General features: G+C 55.2%; 1 protein-coding gene and 1 pseudogene across 2 annotated transcripts; both read left to right on the plus strand.

Moving 5' to 3' along the window:
* The first annotated feature begins 8673 nt into the window (after positions 1 to 8673).
* LOC119842303 (dehydrogenase/reductase SDR family member 4-like) lies at positions 8674 to 13408 on the plus strand. 2 transcript variants are annotated; one of them, XM_038370253.2, is made up of 9 exons: positions 8679 to 8783; positions 9157 to 9326; positions 10567 to 10744; positions 10934 to 11035; positions 11669 to 11739; positions 12006 to 12057; positions 12302 to 12436; positions 12535 to 12590; positions 12735 to 13408. In XM_038370253.2, the coding sequence occupies exons 2-9, from the start codon at positions 9196 to 9198 to the stop codon at positions 12847 to 12849; spliced, it is 840 nt and encodes a 279-aa protein (XP_038226181.1). In that variant the 5' UTR covers positions 8679 to 8783; positions 9157 to 9195; the 3' UTR covers positions 12850 to 13408. The 2 variants fall into 2 exon arrangements, with proteins under 2 accessions (XP_043351918.1, XP_038226181.1); XM_043495983.1 differs by lacking the exon at positions 12302 to 12436 and having other exon boundaries at positions 8674 to 8783.
* Positions 13409 to 16380: 2972 nt separating this feature from the next.
* Positions 16381 to 20995, plus strand: LOC119841675 (annotated as a pseudogene).
* The last annotated feature ends 227 nt before the right edge of the window (positions 20996 to 21222 follow it).

The raw sequence follows: 21222 nt of genomic DNA on the forward strand, positions 1-21222 counted from the left end.
AAGTCAAAGTGGCACCAGACCAGCCAGAACAACAGATGCAAAACCTGCAGACAGATCTCCACTCCTACAAAGATCCACCCTTTCAAGATCCATGGGTCCTACACACGCCTATCACAACATGTGGTGTACCTCAGCCAGTGCACTAAATGCCCCAATATGACGAAGTTGGGGATTTTTTTGTTGTGTTTTACATGAATACCATGTGCACGCCTCCGTTTCCCTGTGTGCTGCATGTTTAACAAGGTGGTAGGAGAGGGTTTGTTGTTGCAGAGGGCCAGGTGTGACCTCGCCTGGCAGCTGGGGCCCCAGACAATGGTCTGTAGAGGGGGAACCCTAACAACCGATGACCTGGAGACTGGGAGGCTCAGCTCGGAAGTCACAGCTGGTTCCGGCCAGTGGGAGGACAAAGAGCTGAGGAGAGAGGACTCCAGTGACCCGACCAGCCAGTTCCAGCCAGAGGGGAACAAAGGACGGAAGGGAGGGGCCCCAGTGACCTGTTTATCTGGGAAGGAGGACAAAGGACAGGAGAGGAGCTGTTGGGGCCAGTGATATCAGGGTCTCTGGGCTGGGGAGAGAGAGAAGCCAGAGCCCCCCTGGACGCAGGAGAGACCTAGATGTGCTGGGCTGAGGGTTGCTAGACCCAAGGGCCCAGAGAGCTTCCTATGCTGGGTTCAGATGCTCAATAAACCCTCCTGTTTTACGCAGGCTGAGAGTCGCTTCAGTCTAGAGATCAGGGAGGGGGGGGAGGAGGCATTGTTCCCTCTGGGCATGGAGGCCCCAAGGGACCAGAGTGAGTGGACTCCTTGAGGGGGCCCACGGTGCTCGACAGATGTGCTGAAGGCTCAGAGAGGTGTGGTTTCAGGAGGTGAAGGGCCTACAGCTTAATCCCCAAGAGAGTGGACCCCCGAGAAGGGCTGTGGCACTGAAGGGGGTTCCCCCCAGGGACTGTACAGAGCCAAGAGAGCACGAGTCCTGTGAGTCCATGACACCCGACAACAACTATGTGGGTGAAACCTGACAATCACTCCACTCTTGAATGAACCTACACGGGAAAATGATAAAAGACAAAAACACGCCAACACCTGTGGGTGAACACGTTTCACAAAGTGATCGCTCCATACCTGACCTCTCAGTCCTCAGCCTCAAAGGAAACTTGCAGAAATCTTTCAAAAGATGAGCCTGGGAGCTTAAATCCATAACTCTGCTGGACACTGAAATCATGGACTGACCAGAGACACTGGATTTATGGCTTATTACAATGATCTGTAACCCACTAAATGCCTCTTCTTTCATCCCTCTCCGCTACAACTGGAGGTGTGTTAACTGGTCACTTCCCTTAAACGGTCCCTTGAAATATGTGTTAACTACTTACCCTAAGCAGTCTGTTCCACCTTGTATTTAGCTGAACTGAAGAGCTCTGTGTAAGCTCGGAAGCTTGTCTCTCTCACCAACAGAAGTTGACCCACTAAAAGAACTCACCTCCCCCAGCTTGTCTCTATTAGGTTCCAGACACTGTCTCTGTGCATGCTGTCAAAAGTCTTCTGGAAAGCTATAAAACGTATCAGGAGGGGTGGGCTTCCCTCCCCCACTTCGTTCTACAGCATCTCTGAGAACAGCAATACCCCCTGAATAGGATCTCAGAGGTCTGAAACTTGCATGGTCCCCTCTACAGTGCAGGTCTATCCGTTTGCTGACATGGCCCAGGATACTGTTGTACGCAGTTTCCCCGGGTGCTGATGATAACATCGCCCCTCTCCAACCATGGCTGTGAGTAAGTTCTTCGACAATTTTACAAGAAGGCCTCTCTTGTGCTAGGTTGGGTTTTTCATTTGGAGGTGGGGAAGCCGCCCTCTCACAATGGCACTTTCTGGCCCAAGAATCTATGAATCTTCTACCCAAAACCACAAGGACAATCTGGAGGGTTGTTTCATCACATGCCTCTCTTCAGAAATGTTACCATTTCCCGCTGCTCTCCCATTGCCAAGTGTACTGATGGCTTTTCTAACTTCTTCCATTGTAATATCTCCTAAATCAGTATCAACCTCTCATGGTAGGTCTTTGTTGTGTGTTTCTGGTGGTTTCCTTGGTCTTGGTCTCTTTCAAACAGCCAAAAAATGTAACCCATTTTTTCCTTTGTTCTTCTTCTCTCCCATAAAGGGTCAGTTGCAAATCTAAAACACACTGGGTCAAAAAGCAAGCCACTCAATTGGAGGGTCTTCTCAAATAATGGGACACATTCCGCAGGTATAAGATGGTAAAGATATTCACTTTATCTTAAGAAAACAGATTTTGCTAGAAGTTGGGAATGGGCGTGTCATAAATATCAAGAGAAGGGTAAACACCTTTAAATCCCTCCTGGCCAGAGGAAAAACCCTTTCACCTGTAAAGGGTTAAGAAGCTAGGATAACCTCGCTGGCACCTGACCAAAATGACCAATGAGGAGACAAGATACTTTCAAAGCTGGAGGGGGGGAAACAAAGGGTCTCTGTCTGTCTGTGTGTTGCTTTTGCTGGGACCAGAGCAGGAATGCAGGTCAGAACTCCTGTAAAGGGTTAATAAGTAATCTAGTTAGAGATGCGCTAGATTCTGTTTGGTTTAAATGGCTGACAAAATAAGCTGTGCTGAATGGAATGGATATTCCTGTTTTTGTGTCTTTTTGTAACTTAAGGTTTTGCCTAGAGGGATTCTCTATGTTTTGAATCTAATTACCCTGTAAGGTATTTACCGTCCTGATTTTACAGAGGTGATTCTTTTACTTTTTCTTCTATTCAAATTCTTCTTTTAAGAACCTGATTGCTTTTTCATTGTTCTTCAGATCCAAGGGGTTGGGTGTGTGCTCACCTGTACAAATTGGTAAGGATTTTTATCAAGCCTTCCTCAGGAAAGGGGGTGTAGGGCTTGGGGGGATTTTGGGGGGAAAGACGTTTCCAAGCGGGCTCTTTGCCTGTTATTTTTGTTAGACGCTTGGTGGTGGCAGCAATAAGGCCCAGGGGCAAAAGGTAAAATAGTCTGTACCTTGGGGAAGTTTTAACCTAAGCTGGTAAAAATAACCTTAGGGGTTTTTCATGCAGGTCCCCACATCTGTACCCTAGAGTTCAGAGTGGGGTAGGAACCTTGTCAGGGGATGGATCATTGGATGATTCCCTGTTCTGTTCATTCCCTCTGGGGCACCTGGCACTGGCCACGGTCAGAAGATGGGATGCTGGACTAGATGGACCTTTGGTCTGACCCAGTCTGGGCGTTCTTATGTTCTAAGACACTGATGTTTGCTAAACAGTCCTGATTTTGTAAAAGAATGTGATTCAGAACATTTCAAAAACTAGGAATGTTTGGGCTGAGTTCTCAGAGCTATAAACCAAGTGTGACGGGGCAAGGCCAGATGGCTATAGAAAAGTAGTGGGAGACAGATATATTAGCTCCAGGCTCAACAAATCCCTGGTACCAGGTTAAGTGAAATGGAAGCTGCTCCAGGTCAATTAAGACACCTGGGGCCAATTAAGAACTTTCCAGAAGGCAGGAAGAAGGCTAAGTTGATTGGGACACTTGAAGCCAATCGGGGCTGGCTGAAACTAGTTAAAAGCCTCCCAGACAGTCAGGTGGGGGTGCATGTCAGGAGCTGTGGGAGGAAGTTGCGCTGTTGGAGAGGCTGAGTAGTACACACCATATCAGGCACAAGGAAGGAGGCCCTGAGGTAAGGGTAAAGTGGAGCTTGAGGAAGTGAGGGCTGCTGTGGGGGAAGTAGCCCAGGGAATTGTACGTGTCATGTTTCTAAAAGGTCAGCTACCATAGCTGATACTATTAGGGTCCCTGGGCAGGAGCCCGGAATAGAGGGTGGGCCCGGGCTTCCCCCCCACCTTTGCCCCCTGTTTAATCACTGAGACTGGGAGACAACAGAGACTGTGCAAGGAAGGATAACTTCTCCTCACCTCCCTCACTGGCTTATGATGAACATGGCTCAGTAGACTGTGACCCTTGTCTCTAGAGAAAGAAGGGTTACGTGGAGGGTCACAGTGAGCCTCTGAGGCTAGCGAAATCCTCCAGGAAACGCGGGACCCACAGAGGCAAGGACAGAGCTTTGTCACACAAGTAATAAACGTGGGCATTTTAGCCCACCTCTTTGCAAAGAAAAATCTTCATTCAAACCCATTTCAATTCTAAGCCTCTCCCGACTGAAAGTGATTTCCTTTGGAACCGTGCTCAAGTCTTCATTCTTTAAAGGCAGCAAAACGTTTATGGTGGGAAAAATCTCTCAGAGCACATTGGTTACTTTCAGCTCACATTTTGGTCGTCTTTCTCAAATGCTTTAAGGTGGCACCAAATCATAGATGCCGACTTTTGCTGGTGCAGGGGGGTACTCGACCCCCCTCTACCCCCCGGCCCCGCCCCGACTCCACCCCTGCCCGGCCCTCATTCCAACTCCTTCCCCAAATCCCTACCCTGCCCCCGCCTCCTCCCCTGAGCGCACCGCGTTCCCGCTCCTCCCCCTCCCTCCTGGAGCTTGTTATGCTGCGAAACAGTTGTTTTGTGGCGGCAAGCACTGGGAGGTAGGCGGAGAAGTGGGAATGCGGTGCGCTGAGGGGAGGAGGTGAGGTGGGATGGGGCACCAATTTTCCCCCCTGGGTGCTCCAGCCCCGGAGCATCCACGGAGTCAGCACCTATGCACCAAATGCCTTTTAAAATGTAGATTTGTTTATTTTGTATAGTTGTATATGTTGTGTCCAAATGCAAGCCCTTGTATCATAAATGCCCCGTATTGTTGTTATATGAAAAGGATAATGTTCTGGATACAAACATAGGAAGTTTTTTTTCAATGCTATAAACAAATTACTAACCACAGAATCATAGAAATGTGGGGCTAGAAAGAACCTTCAGGAGGTCACCTAGCAAGCCAAGTAAACCGAGACCATCCCAGATGAGTGTTTGTCCGAACTGTTTTTAAAAACCTCCCTTGGAAGCCGATTCTGGAGCTCAACTACCCTGATAGTCAGAAAGTTGTTGCTATTATGTAACCCAAATCTCCCTCGTAAGAAGCCATTTAAGTACCGAATATTTATATTAATGGGGAATTAACTAACTACAGGCGACGTGCAAGCAAACCCTCAGCAAACCCCGGAATACGAACTTGTCTCCAAAACCTGGTACAAAAATCAAGAACTTTTTAGTTGTTTAAGCTCATGGCTTCGGGAGAGGGATTAAATGTGAAAAGACTCTTTTGAGAATTGAAAAGGACAGGAGCACTTGGGCTCTCTAAAAGCTGGATTTCATTTCCCGTTGAGACGGAAGAAACCACTCAGGCAAGGAACCAAATAAAAAGAAGAAGGTGAACTCCAACTTGAAAAGGTTATCTGGGATCTTCCTGCCACACAGAGAGCAACGAATGTGTGTTGTGCCCTCGGGAAACAAACTGCATTATTCAGGAGCTGAAGGTGTCAACCACGCTAGCATGAGGTAAAAGCGACAACCAACAACTCTGAATCTCAACAAACCTGAAATTCCCAGCTCCCTAGACTCTAAGGCCAGAAGAAAACCCTGAAATCACTGTAGTCTGACCTCCTGCAGAGGACAGGCCAGAGACCTGCCCTGCAATAATTCCTATAGCGGATCTCTGAGAAAAACATCCAATCTTGAGTTAAACATTATCAGTGTGGAGAATCCACCGTGACCCTTGGTCAGTGGTTCAATGGTTAGTTACCCTCACCATTAAAAATTTACACCATATTTCCAACCTGAATTTGTCCAGCCATTGGATGGGGTTACACCTTTCTCTGCTAGATTGAAGAGCCCATTGTTAAATATTTGTTCCCCATTTAGGTACTTACAGACTGGGATCAGGTCACCCCTGAACCTTCTCTCTGTTAAGCTGAATAGACGGAGCTCCCTGAGTATCTCACTATACGACAGGTTTCCAAATCCTTGAATCATTCTCGTGGGTCTTCTCTGACCCCTGTCCAATTTATCACCACCCTTCCTGAATGGTGGGCACCAGAACTGGATACAGGATTCCCGCAGCGTTCACACCAGTGCCCAATATAGAGGTAAAATAACCTCTCTGCCCCTACTCCAGATTCCCCTGTTTATACAGCCCAAGATCTCATTGGCCTTTTGGTCACAGCGTTGCACTGGGAGCTTGTGTTCAGCTGATTTTCCACCATGATCCCCAAATCTTTTTCAGAGTCCCTGCCCCCCAGGATAGAGCCCCCATCCTGTAAGTGCAGCCGACATGCTTTGTCCCGAAATGGGAACATACATTTACAAGTTTGTGCTCCTAATTTCATGGAAATAGGAAGGAAAAGAGCATTTAAGAACTCTGAAGTGTGTAAGCCACACACACCCGTCGTCTGCTCAAACTGTATGCGCTTATCGGCAGGTCCTGTTTACAAGCAAACTACAACCGACAGGTAAGAAGAACACAAAAGAGTCAAGAAGAAGCCAACACAAGAAACAACCCTTCTCCCCCAAGACTTTAGCATTGGAGAGAGGAAGTTCACTGCCGTTGCAGCCGATTTTGTGCCATGCTCTGTTAGCTTGGGCGACATGTGCCTGTTGTTCTGTGTGTGTGTGCGTGTACTGTGTATGCCTTATGTGTGTATTGTGTTATTTTCTGTGTGTTTAGCTTTTTGTGTACAGTGAATTTTTATTGTGTTATTTTCTGTTTCTGCATATTGGGAGATGAAAACACTGTCGTATCTGAAATGACTAAGCCATTGTCCTGTTAATCATCAGATGGTTAGAACCTGGAAAGAGGGGAGGGGCTACAAACTGGTTCACAGAGAAATAGTGGGTTTAATTGGATTTACGATTCTTAATATTTGTAATTGGCCTGTCTCAAAACACCACCTTAAATGACTTCTCACTGTGTCCAATTATTAACTGTCTGGGTTATTTAGTAATAACCTGCAGGCTCCAGAATTCGGTAAACAAAATTCATTTGCTCAATCGGAAACAGTTTTTCGGTATCTAAGAAACAGTCTTGGCAGAATTCAGTCCATGTTGACAGACAATATCACTGTTTATTCGAGTTTTCTCACGTTATATTTTCACAGTTGCAGGAAATGATGGGGCTTTAAGCCTTGTTTTCAATGTTAACGTTCACAGTTGTGCAAACTAATGGGCAACCAGACGATAATTATTGATGCTGAGATTCAAAAAGTGAAAGCTGTAGAACCATTAAAGCACAAACGGTCTCCCCATCACAGGCTCCAAAGCACATGGTGTGAAATCCAACGCTGCTCAGTTCTCAAGCAGCTGTTTCTTACCTTGCCCACCTGTGAGTGTTGCTGATCACAGGTGAAGAGCTTTGTCCGGGGGTTGGGGTGTGTGGCAAAATGGACGTTTACCGACTGATCAAAGCTAATCCTTCCAGGCCGGCGGGAGAGAGGCTCCGAATGGAGTCACAAGAATTTGTGGAAATAACAGATTTTGGTCTCAGTGTCTCAAGAGAAAAAGGCGTCACCTGCCCAGCCAGGCACAAGCTCTGCTCGATGTGTCCCACCAAAAGTCAACCAGAAGAGACCGCGGCCGAGCTCACCCAACCCATCCCTTTGGGCCCGGCCAATCGTCTTTGGTTTTTCTTCTTCCTTTAGTAATAAAAGAACTGGGGTTTCGAACTGGGGGGATTTGACAGAGCCATGAGCAGGGGGGCCCTGAAGAGAAGGAAAAGATGCCCTGGATTTGGCAGGCAGAGAAACAAACAGTCACAGCTGGAAAACCATGTCGGCTTCCCCCGGCCTAACAGAAAGATTGTTAGTCATTTATCAAATACAATTCCTTGGCATCCAATAATTTAAAATGACGCATTTCAACCGCACCCATCATCTATGCATCTACCCCCATCCACCTTTTCTGTCTATCTATCTATCCCCATCCACCCCCTCTATCTATTTATCTATCCCCATCCACCCCCTCTATCTATTTATCCATCCCCATCCACCCCTCTATTTATCCATCCCCATCCACCCCCTCTATCTATCTATCTATCCATCTATCCCCAACCACCCCTCTATCTATCTAACCTCATCCACCCCCTCTATCTATCCTCATCCACCCCATCTATCTATCCATCCCCATCAATCCCCTCTATCTATCTATCTAACTATCCCCATCCATCCCCTCTATCTATCTATTCCCACCCACACCGTCTATCTATCCACCCCGACGCACCCACCCCTCTATCTATTTATGCATCCCCATCCACACCATCTATCTATCTTCATCTCATCCACCCCCTCTATCTATCTATCCACATCCACCCCCTCTATCATATTTGGGGTCGGGAAGGAATTTTCCTCCAGGGCAGATTGGAGAGGCCCTGGGGGTTTTTCGCCCTCTTCTGTAGCATGGGGCACGGGTCACTTGCTGGAGGATTCTCTGCTCCTTGAAGTCTTTAAACCACAATTTGAGGACTTCAATAGCTCAGACATAGGTGAGGTTTTTCGTAGGAGAGGGTGGGTGAGATTCTGTGGCCTGCGCTGTGCAGGAGGTCGGACTAGATGATCAGAACGGTCCCTTCTGACCCTGATGTCTATGAATCTATCCCCCCATCGATGTGTCTGTCTGACACCTCAGCCCTCCTGGGCGCTCAGACCCCACCAGTGACCCAAGTCCGCCCCCCGCTCCCCTGTCCTAGGCCGCCCCGTGGGGCCTCAGCCAGGCCCCGTTTCCCCGCCAGGGGGCGTCCCGGTCCCATCCCGAGCGCTGCTCGATCCGCTTTCACTTTCGGCGCCGTCCGTCTGTCCGTCCGCCCCGACACCCCGCCGGGCCCGGGGGCCGCGCGCAGCCCGCAGGTGCCAGCGGAACTCGGGGGGTGGGGAAGTGGGGGGCAGCCCCCGGGGGGCGAAGGGGGTGTCCGGGATGGAGCGGCGCTGGGGGAGCTGTCGGGAGACTGTCGGGGGGCGCGGGGGAAGTGGGGGGCAGCCCCCGCGGTGGGGGTGCTGCAGGAAGCGACCCAGGGGCTCAGCCTCGCCTGGCAGCGAAGGGGAAAAGTTTTGTGAAAGCGACATTTTGTGGGGGCGGGGCGAGGGGGGGAAGCTCCATGGGGCGGGGGAAGAGGCGGGGGGCTGCCGGGAGCTGGGAGGAGCGGAATACAGTCCCCGTGGGGTGGGGTCACCATAGCCCGTCCCCCCCGACCCCCCGCCGACGGTCACTCTTCTTTTCCAGGGGGCAGAGGCCGGCCGTGGGGCACAGTCCGGAGGCGGCATGTGGGGGAGCTTGGCGGGGACTAGGATCTGCCGTCCCGTGTGGGGGTCGCGGCGGGCGATGGGCACGGCCGGGGCAAGCCGAGGGGTCCTGGCCGACAAGGTGGCTCTTGTGACGGCTTCTACCGAGGGGTGAGTGACCCCCCCCAGCCCCGCCGGTGCCCCTCGCTCCCGACCCGCAGCCCCCTGGGATCCCCCCAGCCCCGCCGGTGCCCCTCGCTCCCGACCCGCAGCCCCCTGGGATCCCCCCAGCCCCGCCGGTGCCCCTCGCTCCCGATCCGCAGCCCCCTGGGATCCCCCCTCAGCCCCGCCGGTGCCCCTCACTCCCGACCCGCAGCCCCCTGGGATCCCCCCAGCCCCGCCGGTGCCCCTCGCTCCCGACCCGCAGCCCCCTGGGATCCCCCCAGCCCCGCCGGTGCCCCTCGCTCCCGACCCGCAGCCCCCTGGGATCCCCCCTCAGCCCCGCCGGTGCCCCTCGCTCCCGATCCGCAGCCCCCTGGGATCCCCCCTCAGCCCCGCCGGTGCCCCTCGCTCCCGATCCGCAGCCCCCTGGGATCCCCCCTCAGCCCCGCCGGTGCCCCTCACTCCCGACCCGCAGCCCCCTGGGATCCCCCCTCAGCCCCGCCGGTGCCCCTCACTCCCGACCCGCAGCCCCCTGGGATCCCCCCAGCCCCGCCGGTGCCCCTCACTCCCGACCTGCAGCCCCCTGGGATCCCCCCCAGCCCCGCCGGTGCCCCTCACTCCTGACCCGCAGCCCCCTGGGATCCCCCCCCAACCCCGCCGGTGCCCCTCGCTCCCGACCCGCAGCCCCCTGGGATCCCCCCTCAGCCCCGCCGGTGCCCCTCACTCCCGACCTGCAGCCCCCTGGGATCCCCCCTCAGCCCCGCCGGTGCCCCTCACTCCCGACCTGCAGCCCCCTGGGATCCCCCCTCAGCCCCGCCGGTGCCCCTCGCTCCCGACCCTCAGCCCCCTGGGATCCCCCCAGTCCCGCCGGTGCCCTTCACTCCCGACCTGCAGCCCCCTGGGATCCCCCCTCAGCCCCGCCGGTGCCCCTCGCTCCCGACCCGCAGCCCCCTGGGATCCCCCCTCAGCCCCGCCGGTGCCCCTCACTCCCGACCTGCAGCCCCCTGGGATCCCCCCTCAGCCCCGCCGGTGCCCCTCACTCCCGACCCTCAGCCCCCTGTGATCCCCCCAGTCCCGCCGGTGCCCTTCACTCCCGACCTGCAGCCCCCTGGGATCCCCCCCAGCCCCTCTGGTGCCCTTCGCTCCCGACCCGTAGCCCCGCCGGTGCCCCTCACTCCCGACCTGCAGCCCCCTGGGATCCCCCCCAGCCCCGCCAGTGCCCCTCACTCCCGACCCCGCTCCCCCCCAGGATCGGGTTCGCTGTCGCCCGGCGCCTGGCACAGGATGGGGCCCACGTGGTGCTAAGCAGCAGGAAACAGAGTAACGTGGATCGAGCCGTGGCAGAGCTCCAAGCCCAGAACCTCAGCGTGTCCGGCACCGTGTGTCACGTGGGCATCACCGAGGATCGGGACCGCCTGGTAGCCACGGTGAGCCCGGACGCCTGGGTTCTGTCCCCAGCTCTGGGAATGGGAGTGGGGGGCTAGTGGTTAGAGCGGGGGACGGGGCTGGGAGCCAGGACTCCTGGGTTCTCTGCCCGGCCCTGGGAGGGCAGCGCCCGGCACAGTGGGGTGCCGATCGCGGTCGGTAACCAGCCCCCCCACGTCTTGTCTCTCCAGGCCCTGGAGCATCACGGGGGTATCGACATCCTGGTCTCCAATGCGGCCGTGAACCCGTTCTTCGGCAGCACGCTCGACGCCAGTGAGGACGTGTGGAACAAGGTGGGGGTGGGGGAGAGCAGGGGTTAGGGGAGCTGGGGAGCAGGGAGACTAGGGGATGTAGTGGGAGCTGGGGACAACTCAGGGGCAGAGGGGTGGAGGGGGGCACTGGATGAGAGGGGGTAGCAGTGGGGGACAGATGGGGTGGAGAGGGGAAAGGGCCCTGGGTGTAGCTGGGGGTCAGAGGGGTGGGGGGGGAAGTGGGGGTCAGAGGGGTGGGGGAGGGGCACTGGATGAGGGGGGGCAGATGGGGTGGGAGAGGGGAAAGGGCCCTGAGTGTAGCTGGGAGGCAGAGGGGGGAGGGGGAGGGAAGGTGTGGGTCAGAGGAGGAGAGAAGATGGGGGACAGAGGGGTGTGAGGGGAGGGAAGATGGGGGTCAGGGGTGGGAGAGAGGCACTGGATGAGAGGGGGAAGCTGGGGGGGCAGATGGGGTGGAGAGGGGAAAGGGCCCTGGGTGTAGCTGGGGGGCAGAGGGGGAGGGAAGGTGGGGGTCAGAGGGGTGGGGGAGGGGCACTGGATGAGAGGGGGCAGACGGGGTGCAGAGGGGAAAGGACCCTGGGTGTAGCTAGGGGAGAGGGCATCTGGGGCATGGGGGGCGACAGACCCCAGACCCCCCTGATCCCACTGCATCTTCAGATCCTGCAGATCAATGTGACGGCAACAGCGCTGCTGGTCAGCCTGGTCGTGCCCCACATGGAGAAACGGGGGTGAGTGGGGGAGGCTGGGGGGAGGGGGAAAAATGGAGAGAGGGGAGACGAAGGGGAGGGGACCCCGGGGGACACATGGGAGACGGAGGACGGGGGAAGGGGGAATGGATGAGGGGGGAGGGAATGATAGGGGGGACAAGGAAGAAGGGAGCCCAGGGAGAGGGGGACACATGGGGGAGGGGCGAGCAGGGGGAGGGGACGAGGAAGGTGGGAGCTCAGGGGGCAGCAGGTCTCTCGTCTCTGGCTCATTCCCTCTCTCCGCGCAGGGGTGGCTCCATCGTCCTCGTCTCCTCCATCGCCGGCTTCTCCCCCTTCCCGGTGAGACGCCCCTGGCCCTGGAGCGGGGGGAAGGGGGTGGAGGGGGGGTGGCTGGCCGGGGAGAGGGCAAGGCGGGGAGCAGGGGCGGTTGCTCTGGGGCGGACAGGGCAGGGCAGGGGGTAGCTGGTGGGGCCAGGGCGGGTGGCAGGTGGGAGAGGGGCTGGCTGTGGGGGCACGGGGTGGCTGGGGGTGGGGCAGGGGGGGTAGGGCTGGCTGTGCTGACACCTCCCCCCCTCCCCTGCAGGCGCTGGGCCCGTACAGTGTCAGTAAAACGGCCCTGCTGGGGCTCACCAAGGCCCTGGCGCCCGAGCTCGGCGCCCGCAACATCCGCATCAACTGCCTGGCACCAGGGATCGTCCAGACCAAGTTCAGCTCGGCTGTGAGTGCGGGGCGGGGCCTCAGCTGGGGGGCACTGCTGGGGGCGGGGCCTCAGCTGGGGGGCAGGGCAGTGACCCCTAACTCTGGTTTTTCTTTCAGCTGTGGAAGGACGAGTCCGTAAAGGAGAAAATGATGGAGAACCTGAGAGTGCAAAGGTACCAACGTCCTCCAGCCCCCTGCGCACCCCTCCCCTCATCCCCCCCATCCATCCCCCCCATCCCCTTATACACTCCTCTGTCCATCCATCCATCCATCCATCCCCACCCCCACCCCGGGCTAACCCTGTCTCTTCTCCCCAGGTTGGGGGTCCCGTCTGACTGCGCTGGGATCGTCTCCTTCCTGTGCTCCCCCGACGCCAGCTACATCACCGGGGAGACTGTGGTGGTGGGCGGAGGCGCCCCCTCCCGCCTCTGAGCCCCCAGAACCCAGATGACCTGACGGATGGATGGATGGGCCCTGATTGGCTTGGTCCCAAATTGGGGAACTTGTGTGGGCTGATGGCTATTGAGGTGCACTCCTCAGGGGAGGAGGGTCTAGGAGAAAAGTAGGTTTGGGTGACAGGAATTGTTGGTGGCACTACAGGGAAGTGGGGGAGCAAGGTTTGGGGGAGCTGGAGGCAGCCAGTGGATCAGCTTTTGGGGGGCAGGGTGCTGGGGTGACCTGTATGGGGGGATCTCCTTTGGGGAAAGAGAAGCAGGGCAGTTTTGGGGATGGGGGCAGGAAGGAGGGGCCCAAGGGGTAGATGGGGGGCAGGGAGTGAGCATGAGGGAATTATTGGGGTACACATCTTGGAGGAGGGGGGGCAGGGAGGAGAAGAGGAGATTTAGGCAGGCTGCGGTGATGAATTTCGTGGTTGGGCCCCCCATTTGGGGAGGGGGGCTGAGTATTGGGGGGCATGGCTATTTCCCCCCTTCCCCATTTTTCTGGCTTCTAGCCACCTGCCAAAGACTTGATAAATTGTCAGTGCATCCTCTGTCTGCATCCTTTTTTTGTGGGGAGGGGCAGGGGTCTCTAATGCAGGGGGTCTCTATCAGGGCTGAAGGGGGAGGGGATGGAAGGGGGAAGGGTGGGGGTCTTTAATGGGGTGGAGGGGGCAGGGGGCTATAAAAGGTGTATAGAAAGGGCAGGGCCTAACTAGAGTCCCGCCTTCCCAGGTTACGTCCCCCCCTGTTCCCGTAAAGGGGGGCTGTGTTTTGCAGAGTGCCCCCCCATCACACACACTCCTCCTCCTCCCCCTCCTTCCACCTTCTCTCTCCGCCTGCACAAAGCTCTTGAGTTGTCGTGTTGCCAACTCAACCCGACGGCTCCACCATTTCGTCTCCGGGGCCCAGGAACGACGCTGGTGTTTCCACAAGCGTTTTCATGACCCTTCTGGTGACCGTTGGCCCCATTGGTGCGCTCTGGGAGAGCCTGGTGCACGTGCCGGCATGATGCCGAATCGCTCGAAGGGCTCCTGGGCACGGCTGAGGGCAGCATGTAGCCGGCAGAGGATGGGAGCGGCCGTTTGACACAAGGCCGGCTGAATTTCAGCACCAACGCTACGGCCAAATGGGAAATGCGACGGGTTTCCTTTTGCCTCGGTTGTGCCTGTGTAGCAAAATTCTTCCTATGGCTACAGCTGAGGATTGGGAAAATCAAAATAGGCCAGCGTCTACCGATAGGAAGGAAGACCCTGTATGTTTTATCTGTATCAGGAGGTCTCCTTTTAATCACAGTCAACTACTGCTCCATGGCTTTGGCCAACCAACTAAACGTGGAAGCCATATGGCAGCAAACATGCTGCCTTCCCTCAGAAACTCGATGGCATCGGACTGGCTCAGTGTTTTCTTTCCAGACGTACGAATTTTGACTTTGGAGACTCTTCCAGTTGACCGACCGCCGAGTGAGGTTACCTGTTAAAAAACGTACTTACTGTTGTGAAAGATTTGTGATTGTTTTCCAGAGGGTCATCGATAGCCACCAAGTTTTCTGGTTTCCACGCCAACGTCGGGTCAAAAATGCCATGTCGGTGAAGTCGGTGCGACCAGCCGCCATTTCTCTTCAAATACGTTTTTCTTGGATAGTTGTAACGTAGCGCTCGCAGACTGACGGCCTCTTGGTTTCAATGAGGGGTGACATTCGGTGCGTCTGTCTATAATCAACAGGCCTGTTCCAACCATTTGTCCTCTTTTATTCCACGGTTGCGCGATGCTTTCTGAGCGAATAGTTTAGGGCCAACACTTCAAAACCCTGTTGAATAAAAGGGTAGAAAAACAACAACAAATAATTCTCTTGTGTGTTCAGACAACGTAAGAATAAACGAACACACAAAAGCCATTGTTGCTTTCCAGGTGCTCCTAGAAAATCTCGCCAAGCGTTCAATCCCCCATGCTTTGGTTAATCTTGTTTATTGATGATCGTCTTGTCTGGGGGAGACAATGCCTCGTAAACTGGGCGAGAATATCTCCGCGCTGGCTCACTTTCCCCTCTGACCTTACACAATGAAAAACCCACTTGGGTTGCTACCAGTCAAGGTGGCGTGTTTAGCAAAAAGACCACGGAGAAGACGACAGTTTTAACAGTGACAAAAAGTCGGCGTCCGTTTGGATCTGTTTCTTCAGCGAACTGTGTCTGCAGCTGTGCCCTGATCTCTGAACTTCACGCGGTCGCAAAGCCAAGTTTGTAATCCTGTCACTGTAAAACCAGCTCCGGTTGCGGGGTTTATACCGTCCCCTGGATTTCGCAGCTTTCTTTGCAATTCACAAGTGGAGCCGGGTTTTGTGTGTTTTGCTTTTGTGTTCTGGGCAATTCGTTTAGACAAAACAGTCGCTCCTTCAGGCGGCTTGAACTTGAATTTGTTTATTGAAACCTGTTTGTATCGCCAGTGACATCCCTCCTGCAAGTCCCCTCAGTGGAGGATTTTCGTGTTAGGGCCAGCATTCCTTGCAGGCCACATGTGGAACAGCTTTGTCACGGAGAGTGGGGGAGTCCAGGCCCTGCACCCTCACTTCCTGCGATTCCCCCATGACTTTCAGCCAGTCAGTAACACAGAAGGTTTATTAGCCGACAGGATCACAGTCCAAATCAGAGCTTGTAGATACAGGAAACAGGAGCCCTCAGTCAGATCCATCTTGGGGGGGTAGGGAGCTTGGACCCCGGCCCCGGGTCTCCCTCTGTTTCCCCAACCCCCTCCTGGACTCAGGTTACGTGCTCACACCCTGATATCCCACCACCATCCAGCACCAATGCAGACAGTCCCAGTAAAACTCCACTGCAACATCCCAAGGCTGACCCACCCCGCTCCCTGCTCCGTCACAAGCTTTTGTTTGGTTCCTTCAAACGTTTGAAAAGGCCACAACAGTGCCGCTTCGTCAGGGTTATTTCACCCACCCTCCGCCACGTGCCCCAGGACAGGCCTTGCCGTCCCACCGCCTCGCTCGCAAATGGTCAGCGCCGCTTTTCTGTGTGCACTGTCGCTACGCGTAGAAACCGCATGGCAGCGATGGCACGCGAGGGTTTGAAATTAACGGGGAGAAGTTGGGGTAGGGGGGTCTGGGGGCTATTTCTTCAGGTGATCGTGTGGAGTGGTGGGGATCTGCCGCTTTATGTGGTTAGGAAAGGGTCACGTCAGGGCAGAGAGGGAACTCGGTTACCCAGCGCTGGTTCCTTGGGGCATATTTAGCTCTGGTATGAGTGTGTGTTATTTCTAACCAAACAATTGTTTTCGCTGCACCAGGTAACCGCTCCAGATAACCTGGGTAAGTGCTGGGAGGGCTGCATTCATCCCCAAATCTGTGCAGTTCACCGGTGTCACAGAGTTTCAGTTCAAAGGTCTCCTTGCAGCAAAAGTCAACAGTTGCAAGTTTCCAGTAGACATACACGGCTCTAAGAATACGATCATTTAAGGAGAGGGGAGATAGATATAGAGGTTAAACGTAACTTTCCTGGCTTCCATTGTTCACGGCCATGCCTAGAGGTAATTTCACTCTGGCCCAAAACAAAAAACAAATATGGATGTTTGCTAAATGTATGTAAACGTGGCACATACATGTACACCCATGTGCCTTTCGGTTGGTGGGTTAAAAGTTGCTTTGTTTGCTTAACAGCAGTGAGGTTTGAAAACCATGTTTGGGAAGGAAAAGAACGTGTCTTGGGGGGGGAAATAAACTCCTTGGGTTAGAGGCAGGAACATGAGCTAGCTTTTCTTAGAGGTTAGCCTCTGTGTTTGTTTTGCAGAAAGATTTCTTTCCCGCCGTTTTCCTTTAGGCAAAGCTTTCAAAAGCCAGCAGACGCTGGGTCATCGAAGGCTGGCATAAGTTGACATAATCTTGCATGGTGCACATGGCCTGTCTTCATTCCTTCGTGCGTTTTAAACGGGCCACCAGACATCCACTATCGGGGGCTTTGTCTTATCCAGTAACTATAACCCTGCCCTGGAAAAAAAAAGTCCCCCCCCCGTTTTCCCCATGTGGTTACAGACCGGCTCAGCCATGGGGCCTGCTACGTGGCGCGTCCGGCCTCTCTCTGCCACGCGCTCAGCGACGTGGCATTCGCGCTGCTTGGACACATCCGCTCCCTTCAGTTGCTCCTTTTCCAGAACGAGTTTTCTCTTGTCTCAGCTGCTCCCTCTCACTCTGCATCTCGGTTTTCTCCAAAAGGAAGACGCGAGTCTTTCCCTCAAAGTGCCCACGGTTATTTTATAGGCTCGGCTTCAAAATAACCAAAATGTACAACCCCCGTCTTCTCTAAAACCTAATGTTAAAAATGCAGAACGCTTATTGTTTCTGAACCCTAATATTGAATTATTTTATTTCAAAACATGCACAGGGCTCACTTTATTCTAAAAATCTCATATTTAATACCGTTATTTTGAAACATGCATCACCCTTAGTTTCCTAAAAACACCTGATATTTAATCCCTTTGTTTTAAAAAGAAGCAACCACGCATTTGTTGTCACTACAGCACTTTTAAAACTCTCTTTTCTGGTATTTTTCTAGTCATAATCTGCCTTATTCTCTACATTATCAAAAAATACCTACAAAACTATTTTTCTCTGAAAACCTTTTCCTTAAGGCTTCGTGTGTGAACACAGACACACACACAGACACACAAAGACATGCACAGACACATGCACAAACACACATGCAAAGACACACAAAGACACAGACACACAAACGCACACAGACATGCACAAACACACATGCACAGACACGTCATGCACACACAAAGACGCACAAACACATGCACAGACACACAAAGACACACACACAGAGACACACAAACAGCCCTCAGGTTCCCCATGAACCTTTAAAATAGGTTTTTCCCCAATGGCCAAAGCAAATAGGTCCAAATATGAGACAGGGGGTGGGACATAACCCAAAAACTGGAGGGGGGGAGGACACTTGATTACTGAGGTCCGTGTATCCCAGGCAGAGTCCGGAGGCGGCATGGGGGAGAGGCGGGCGGGGGCCAGGATCTGCTGTCCCGTGTGGGGGTTGCAGCGGGCAACGGGCATGGCTGGGGCAAGCCGGGGGCTCCTGGGGGACAAGGTGGTTTTTGTGATGGCACCTACTCAGGGGTGAGTGACCCCCCCAAGCCCCACTGGTGCCCTTCACTCCTGACCCACAGCCCCTTGCAAGAGCAGCCCTGCCCCCTCAGCTCTACCAGTGCCCCTCACTCCTGACCCGCAGCCCCTGCTAGCCCAGCCCTGACCCCCCCAGCTCTGCTGGTGCCCCTCACTCCCGACCCCCCAATCGCCACAGTAAGCCCAGATGCCTGGGTCCTACCCCAGTGCTGGGAGGGGAGTAGGGGCTAGTGCTTAGCACAGGGGGAGCTGGGAGCCAGGACTCCTGGGTTCTCTCCCCGTCCCTGGGAGGGCAACGTCTGGCACAGTGGGGCGCTGATCGCGGTCGGTAACCAGCGCCCCCCCCCATGTCTTGTCTCTCCAGGCCCTGGAGTGTCACGGGTGTATCGACATCCTGGTCTCCAATGCGGCCGTGAACCCGTTCTTCGGCAGCACGCTCGATGCCAATGAGGACGTGTGGAACAAGGTGGGGGTGGGGGCAGAGCAGAGAGCAGGGGTTGGTGGGGAAGGGGGAGTTGTGGGGTGGAGGGGGGCTGGGATCGGAGGAGGAGGAGGTGGGGTGAGGTGAGCTCTATGGGAGTGGGTGGAGGGAGGAGAAGGTGGGAGTAGAAATAGGGGGTTGTGGAGAGGACGTGAGGGTCAGAGGGGTGGGGGAAGGGGGGGCAGAGGCAGAGCATGCCATTCTCCGGGGGACCATCTGGACCATGGAATGACCGTGCCCCCCCTGCTCCTAAGCCTGGGGTTTTCACAAACTGCTTAAAGTCAAACAGTTAAACCAGCCCATTCACTAGAGAACAGAAGATTTTAAAGCAAATATTAAGCACCAAGGTTGGAGTTGGCTAGTCATGAAATAAAAGTTAAATCCGCAGGCTAGTTCCTCGACGCGAGCAACGCCAGCAGGTTGAAAGCGGAACGGTTTCTCTCACCCAAACGCTTTCAGCACTTGGGAAATTTCCAGGCAAGGACCATTCCCCCCAGAACCGCAGCGTGATACAGTAACAATGGGACAGCAGAATTGTAGAACTTCCTGCACCGTTTTGCTACACGTAGTTCAACAGGACACTGATACTCAGCAAATTATGACTTTTTCACAGGGTAACCTCCCAAGGCATACTTTGTACAGGATTTATCATAGCCCTATAAAAGTGGTGACCATGGGGTACAGGGAGACCCAGGGAGGAGAGGGGGAAATGCAACTGGGGGGTAGAGTGTGGGACTTGAGGGAGTCTGGGGGTGTGTGGGGAGAAGCAGGACCCCTCCTGAACCCTGCCCCCTCTTTCAGATCCTGCAGCTGAATGTCACAGCACTAGTGCTGTTAGTCAGCCTGGTTGTGCCCCCCGTGGAGAAATGGGCTTGAGTGTGTGTGGGGGGATGACATGTGGGGGGGGAGGACATGAGGGGGAAGCAGGTCTCTCGTCTCTGGCTCATTCCCTTTCTCCACTCAGGGGCGGCTCCATCGTCCTCGTCTCCTCCATCGCCGGGTTCTCCCCCTTCCCGGAGAGGCGCCCCGGCCCTCCCACGGCCCCGAAGGAGGTAGGGAGGGAGGGGAGTGTCTGGGGGTATGGTTGGCTGGCGGGCAGATGGAGGGGGCTGGTGGGGTGGGTAGGTGGAGTGGAGAGGTGCAGTGTGTGGTCAGAGGCAGCAAGGGGTGGCTGGTGGGGCTGGCGGGGGGAAGGTGGGCCAGGGGGTGGGCCAGGCGCTGGCACAGGGGTTGCTGATACCCCCCTCCAGGCGCTAGGCCCGTACAGCATCAGTAAAATGGCCCTGCAGGGGCTCCCCAAGGCCCTGGCTCCCGAGGTCGGCGCCCGCAACATCCGCGTCAACTGCCTGGCACCAGGGATCGTCCAGACCAAGTTCAGCTCGGCTGTGAGTGTGGGGTGGAGCCTCAGCTGGGGGCACTGCTGGGAGCTGGCCTCACCTGGAGGCACTGCTGGGGGCAGGGCCGCACGTAGGGGGCAGGGCAGTGACCCCCAACTCTGATTTTTCTTCCAGTTGTGGAAGGACGAGGCTGTAAAGGAGAAAATGTTGAAGAACCTGAGAGTTCCCCAGCCCCCCACACCCCTTCTCCCATCCATTCATCCATCCATCCATCCCCTACACACCCCTTCTTCCCTGCCTCCATCCCCCCCACACCCCTCCTCCCTCCCTCCATCCCCCTACACAGTTCTCCCTCCATTTCCCCCCTCCCTCCATCCCCCTACACACCCCTCCCTCCATCCTTCCATTTCCCCCCTACACATCCCCTCCCTCCATCCAGCCACCCATAGAATCCTAGAATCTCAGGGTGGGACGGGACCTCAGGGGGTGTCTAGTCCAACCCCCTGCTCAAAGCAGGACCAACCCCAACTAACTCATCCCAGCCAGGGCTTTGTCAAGCCTGACCTTAAAAACCCCAAAGGAAGGAGATTCCACCACCTCCCTAGGGAACCCATCCCAGTGCTTCACCACCCTCCGAGGGAAATAGTGTTTCCTAATATCCCACCTAGATCTCCCCCACTGCAACTTGAGACCATTGCTCCTCGTTCCGTCATCTGCCACCACTGAGAACAGTCTAGATCCATCCTCTTTGAACCCCCTTTCAGGTAGTTGAAGGCTGCTATCAAATCCCCCCTCATTCTTCTCTTCCGCAGACTAAACAATCCCAGTTCCCTCAGCCTCTCCTCATAAGTCATCCACCCACCCTTCCATCCATCCATCCCTATACACACCCCTCTATCCATCCATCCACCGAGCCCCTTACACGTTTATCCATCCATCCATCCCCCCGGGCTAACCCTGTCTCTTCTCCCCAGGTTGGGGGTCCCGTCTGACTGCATTGGGATCGTCTCCTTCCTGTGCTTCCCCGACACCAGCTACATCAGCGGGGAGACCATGGTGGTGGGCGGGGGCGCCCCCTCATGCCTCTGAGCCCCCAGAACACAGATGGCCTGACGGATGGATGGGCTGGCCCTAGTTGGCCTGACCCCAAAGTGGGAGCCTGCGGGGCTATTGGAGTCTTTGGGTCCCCTTGTGGGGGTCTGGGACAGCAGGTTTGGATGGCAGCAATTGTGGGGAAGGGCTAGAGGGAAGTAGGGGAGCAAGATTTTGGGTGGGGGGGTTGGAATTTGAGGTCCATTGGGGGGGCTGTAGAGAGCCAGTGGATCAGTTTTTGGGGGGTAGGGAGCTGGGGTCACCTATATGGGGGGTCTCCTTTGGGGAGAGAAAAGCAGGGTAGTTTTGAGGC

Source organism: Dermochelys coriacea, chromosome 13 (assembly GCF_009764565.3).
Source record: "Dermochelys coriacea isolate rDerCor1 chromosome 13, rDerCor1.pri.v4, whole genome shotgun sequence".
NCBI lineage: Eukaryota > Metazoa > Chordata > Testudines > Dermochelyidae > Dermochelys > Dermochelys coriacea.

Bases quoted from the DNA above. Each gene is read 5' to 3' on its own strand.
- LOC119842303 (XM_038370253.2), top strand. From the start codon at position 9,196: ATGTGGGGGAGCTTGGCGGGGACTAGGATCTGCCGTCCCGTGTGGGGG. The intron at 12,058-12,301 runs GTGAGACGCCCC...CCTCCCCTGCAG, and splicing joins CCGGCTTCTCCCCCTTCCCG to GCGCTGGGCCCGTACAGTGT. The intron at 12,437-12,534 runs GTGAGTGCGGGG...TTTTTCTTTCAG, and splicing joins AGACCAAGTTCAGCTCGGCT to CTGTGGAAGGACGAGTCCGT.